At 37.7% G+C, this 5,668-nt stretch overlaps 1 protein-coding gene across 11 annotated transcripts; it reads right to left on the bottom strand.

Annotated features, from left to right (window-relative positions):
• Positions 1 to 762: 762 nt before the first annotated feature.
• On the bottom strand, positions 763 to 4,234 carry LOC133736633 (uncharacterized). 11 transcript variants are annotated; one of them, XM_062164198.1, is made up of 4 exons: positions 3,911 to 4,234; positions 3,702 to 3,804; positions 1,682 to 2,867; positions 763 to 1,059 (listed from the first exon to the last, which is right to left on the bottom strand). In XM_062164198.1, exon 3 carries the CDS (start codon positions 2,637 to 2,639, stop codon positions 1,704 to 1,706), a length of 936 nt encoding a protein of 311 aa, XP_062020182.1. In that variant the 5' UTR covers positions 2,640 to 2,867; positions 3,702 to 3,804; positions 3,911 to 4,234; the 3' UTR covers positions 763 to 1,059; positions 1,682 to 1,703. The 11 variants fall into 11 exon arrangements, 8 of the variants coding, with proteins under 8 accessions (XP_062020182.1, XP_062020215.1, XP_062020191.1 ...); XM_062164231.1 differs by having other exon boundaries at positions 2,748 to 2,867; XM_062164207.1 differs by having other exon boundaries at positions 3,702 to 3,910; positions 4,087 to 4,234.
• Positions 4,235 to 5,668: the final 1,434 nt, after the last annotated feature.

Below are 5,668 nucleotides of genomic sequence, written 5' to 3'. Positions count from 1 at the left end.
TGCAGTGGATTAGTCTGGCTTTGCCAGGCTTTCGCCGCAATGTCGGTGCAGGTGTCCTGGCGCTGGGATACCACTGCATGGGTGTGTGAGTTACTAACAACTAACCCGATCAAAAAAAAAAAGTTTTTTTTTTTTTTTTTTTTTAAGGGATTTGGAACCCAGCCTAGCTAGGAGACTCAGCCTCACGCCCCATTTAATATATTAATATTAGTACTTTGCAACGGAGGAGGACATAAAACCTGAACCCCGTGCTATAATAGAAGCATTACAATAATCCTGGTAGAGAACCTCCTGAATAATAGCAGGAGTCTCATCTAACCAAATATCATCAATCAACAAAGAGCTAGCAAGGTGTGCAAGCCTATGTGCAACACCGTTTACTTCACAGAAGATAGACGAATTTCAACAGATTGAAAAGCAGATAAATAAGGGGAGTGAAATTTACACTCCCCAAATTGCAAATTGCACTCCCTTTCAGTTTTTTAATAATATCTCCCTCACATCTTTCTCTACTTCCCAAAATACCCTCAAGTCAGATTTTATTTCATTTTTTCTCTTTTGGTCTTTTCTCTCTCCCGCCACTCTCACTCTCTCTCTCTCTCTCACCACGACAAAACACTTGTCATTATTAGTATGTGTATGCTTGTCTTCCTTTATGAATAATGGTTTTGTTCCTTTATGAATAATGGTTCTGGTGTAGTGCTACTTTCGTTATCTTGTCTCAAGACAAAAATTCCTGGTTTTGAGGTCCTGTGTTGGCCAATGATAAAAAACAAATGCATAAGCCCCAATCATAATCTCAATACAACTCATTCAATCAAATCCACAATGAACATAAAGTTGCATTGTTGAAGCTACGCCAACTGATTCAAATCGCCTATTAATAACATCTACCAAATACCAAATAATATGTCCCCTAACATAGTCCATGGAATGCTGCACAAAAATCCTCCGGACCAAGTACATTGGAGAGAGCCCCCTAAAATAATATGACTTTCTTCTTTCAGCTCTTCCTTAAAGAGAGCCACACTTCAAAAAATTCAAAAAATTTCTTGCTCTCTGCACAAAGAAACAAAATGCAGACTGTCAAAAATACCACCAATTACTATATTACAAGGTGATGAAGATTAACTACATAGTTTATTATATCACATGTTTCACAATCTGCAAACTTCCTATATGCCATTTGCAATTTGCAAAAATACCACCAATTACTATATTACAAGGTGATGAAGATTAACTACATAGTTTATTATATCACATGTTTCACAATTTGCAAACTTCCTATATGCCATTTGCAATTTGCAAACTTCCTATATGCCATCTGCAAACTTCTTATACGTGGTTTGAAAACAAAGGCAACATGTGTTTCACAAGCATACTACAATCTACAACAGTCTTCTTATCAAGTCATCAACATGTTCCATGCTCCATCCACTCGACAGAAAAGCATCCACTAGAAAGTAATTCACAAAATTCAGTTTACCTAACCCCATAAAAAGACAAGATCAAGTTCAAAGAATCTATTCATACCAGAAAGCATCCATCTCTTAGATCTTACTAGAATAGTACAACAATATGCAGATCAAAATATGACTACCACTAACACAGAATGCATATTAAAAAACAGAATGCATCGACCAAAAGAAAGAAAGAAAGTAAACAAAAAATTCTGACCAACCCAAAAGAAGCTTGGAGTTATCTCACTGTGTTCCTAGTAAAGTAGGCTCTCCTAGTGATGGACATTTGTTACGATAATGGCCGATCTTGCCGCAGCCCCTACATTTTCGAGGTGCCTTCTCCACTACCTCAAAATATGAAGGTTCCCGCTTTGTAGAGCTAGTTTCCTTTCTTTTATTTGATCCTACCGGACGACCTTTGTGAGGTTGAAGAGTAGGCTCAAAAATTAAAGGACAAGATGCACCAAGAATCTGAGAAAGCTGTCTTATGCTGTTTTCTTTTTGCATAAGTGGCTGTTTTTCATACTTCTCTTTAATCTCAGATATAAGACTACTAAATGGATCTTCATGATCCAAGCTTGCATGATGATCATTACCGAAAGATCTTGTGTCAATCCTCCATTGCTTATGAATCAGATTTATAGGCAACACTTCAATGTTCATCTCCTTAATCATGTGCACACATGGGAGACCCATGGTTTTGGAAAACTGGCCCTTGCATTGAGATGAATAGTCTTTCATATTTGCCAACAAATATTGCTTTTGTAACTTAAACAAAGCATGGAAAGATACCTTATTAATCACCTCTTTAAAGAAAGGGATGCAAAGCTTTTGCGGAACACGAATCTTTTCACTTGCAAGTTGAGTTTTAATTTCCTGAAACTGATTTTGAATAGCAAGACAAATATTGTCTTTCACTTCACGTAGACCACCAGTAGAAAATTGAAGATATTTCTTTAAGGTTCCATGTGCACCTTCTGCTCTAGAAGTAACATTATTACCAAAATGTGAAGTCTGTCCCGTCCATGCAAATACAAACCTTTCTTTCCATGGAATCCAAGTATTGCCAATGTAAGTGAAAACTGAAGCATAGTCTTTGTACTCAATTTGAAAACAGTTCCAAGCTTCATTGAACATTGACACATCCAAAGACTTTACTAGTGCAGTCCAAGAAGACATAAAAGAAACTCAATATGCATCTTCCTTAAACTGACGCTTACAATGTGCAAGAATATTTTTTTCAATATGCCATACGCATAAAAGATTAGGAGTCATCGGAAACACAACCTGTATTGCCTTCATTAATGCCAACTCCCTATCAGTTATAATCGCCACTGGATGATTATCAGCTCCCAATAACTTACTGAACATTTCAAGAGCCCACTGATAATCTTGTTGTTCCTCTTTCTGCATGAAAACAAAACACGAATAAAATGATTTATTGAAGCTTGACACTCCTACAATCTCAAGTAATGGCATCTTGTATTTATTTGTCTTATAAGTACAATCCATCACAAAGACATTAGAGTAGCTTTTAGTCAACTCAATGGAAGTGGGATGAGCAAAGAACAGATGAGTCAAATGACCACAGTGATCATATTTGACATTATGAGAAAAACCAGCATCACCAAGCTCATCTAATAATGCTTGAATAATTGAATGGCCACCTAGACTCTCCCTCCTAAACTGAGCTGTCTTGCTATATATATTTCTGGAAATAGCTAGAAGACCAAGATTCTTTTGTCGAAGCGAAGAGAGTATTTGATGTGGTTTTATGCCAGCTCTACTCATTTGTTTAACTTGTAAGGCTTCCTCTTTAGCAAATCGACGACAATATGGATGTCCAGCCATGTCAGTGGAAGGCTCATGGTTATGTAACAAGCTACTTATCTCGACCTTCCACAACCCTTCTGTTGTCCTTCTTCTCAGAATTTTAAATTGGTAATTTATCTGACGAGAAGCCGAATTCTTTTTCTTGTCCTCAAGTGTAAAGTAGGTTCGATAACCACATATCTATTGCCTTTAGATCTTTTGATTACCATAACATACCCTTGCAACAACCCAATCTTACGAACATCACTAATGAGGTCTTCTCGGTTTTCAAAAAGTTTAGTCGATAATGACAAGAATTCATCAGAAGCATCAATCATAGAGGAGCCTTCAAGTAAATCAAGGAAAAAACCAAACAAAATAATTAGAATCTCTAAAAATAATGACAGTGATAGCTCATAATGTACTTACCATTGACAATAGGGCCTTCAATGATACTACATGTGTGATTAGATTGTAAGTCTTCGTCCATACCATCTGAAGACAGAGAATCCAAGGGCTCTTCTTCCAGCAGCTGATTTTGGGCATAAAGATGGAATCTTTTTCAATCTCCAAATTTCAAAAAGATCCCGAAAGCAATAAAGACTCGAAATTTCTCAATTTATCAGAAAACTTATTACCTACAAATCATAAAGAAAGAAACTTGTGCTATGAAGAAAGAAACTTGTGATATCTTCATGAGCCAAAAGAAAAGGAACAGTAACAACGATTGAAATGCAGGAGAGAAAAGCAAAATTAAACATGAAATTAGAGTAGATCTATAGTGATATAGTAAAGAGAAAAGTTGGATTGTGACCTGGGAGAAAAGTTGGATTGTGACCTGGTTTGGAAAGATGAATGGATGAGGTTGGAAATGTTTCAGTGGAGAAGAGAGTTTGACTTTGTTTGGAGAAGAAAGAGAGAAAAGTTCTGGCATGGTTTGGAAGAGAAAGAGAGAGAGAGAGAGAGAGAGAGAGAGAGAGTGGGGAGAGAGAAAAGAAGGAAGAAAAGACCAAAAAAGAAAAAATAAAATAAAATCTGACTCGAGGGGTATTTTGGGAAGTATAGAAAGATGTGAGGGAAGATATTATTAAAAAACTGAAAGGGAGTGCAATTTGCAATTAGGGGAGTGCAAATTTCACTCCCCATAAATAATCTTTACAATCATAAAAAACTCGACTCACGTACCTTCGAGAAATTATCCTTCTCACTCTTTAGTGCAGCAGTCAGAAGGGCAGGGTAGCTTTCGATAACTACATCCGACCAACCTTGGTGAATACCAAGAAGAAGACCCGCTCTACACGCCTCAGCCTCCACATTAATCGCCGAGTGAGCATGCAAAAAAGGTCTAGCCATAGCAACAATAGTCGTGCCCAAGTCGTCTCTAACGACTACACCAATGCCTCCAACTCCACTACACCAATGCCACAGAAAGTGTTTTCTCCCTCCACCCTTGCGTTCTAGTGCGCACTCTATCAATCAAAAATGAAAAAGCTTCCTCCTTAGAATAGCTTATCTCAGTGGGTAACCCAAGATACTTATCATGTTTTTTCCAACCTATTGACCCCAAGAGGAGCAACCAATTCCTCCTGAAAGTCCAAGTCCACATTTTAACTAAAGGAGATGCAACTTTTCTGGTAGTTCACCTGTTGACCGGATGCATGTTCGTAGTTCAGAATAATTCTCTTAACTGCCTGGACATCATCCACTTCTGCCTTAAAAAATATGAAGGAGTCATCTGCGAAAAAAAGATGGCTGACACTAAGAGCGCCCCTGCAAATTTCTACTCCATGCAGTGCATTAATACTCTCAGCATGTATAATAAGTTTAGACAAAACCTCAGCACACAAAAGAAGCAGGTAGGGAGAAATAGCATCGCCCTGCCTTAAACCTCTTGAAGGCAAAATGCGTCCTCGTAGTTCTCCATTAACAATGAAGGAATACAATACCGTTCTGACACTATCCATAACCCAGCTTATCCATACTTCACGTTTACCCAACCACCTCATCACCTCCTCTAAGAAAACCCACTCCACCCGGTCATACGCCTTGCTCATATCCAGCTTCAAGGAACTATAACTCTTCTTTCCGCTTTGTCTTCTTTTAAGACAATGAGAGACTTCAAAAGCCACTAATGAATTATCTGAAATCAACTTGCCAGGACGAACACACTCTGAAACGGCTAGATAAAAGAATCAAGGAGAGGCTTCAACCTATTAGTCAGAACCTTAGAACCTCGTTTAATAAGTTTACTATCAAAACAACGCGTTTTATTCTGAATCCTTGGATTTGGAACGGAAAACAGACGTTTTATTCAAAAATACGTCAGTTCGTGAATTATTTGCAAACTTGATGTTGTATTAGGAGACAAAAGAAGTAGTTCAACATTTCTCAAGTCT

Source organism: Rosa rugosa, chromosome 1 (genome assembly GCF_958449725.1).
Source record: "Rosa rugosa chromosome 1, drRosRugo1.1, whole genome shotgun sequence".
Taxonomy (NCBI): domain Eukaryota; kingdom Viridiplantae; phylum Streptophyta; class Magnoliopsida; order Rosales; family Rosaceae; genus Rosa; species Rosa rugosa.
The sequence above is the reverse complement of the archived record's forward strand: the minus strand, read 5'-3'. Positions and strand labels throughout refer to the sequence as shown.

Bases quoted from the DNA above. Each gene is read 5' to 3' on its own strand.
- LOC133736633 (XM_062164188.1), bottom strand. From the start codon at position 2,639: ATGTCTTCTTGGACTGCACTAGTAAAGTCTTTGGATGTGTCAATGTTC.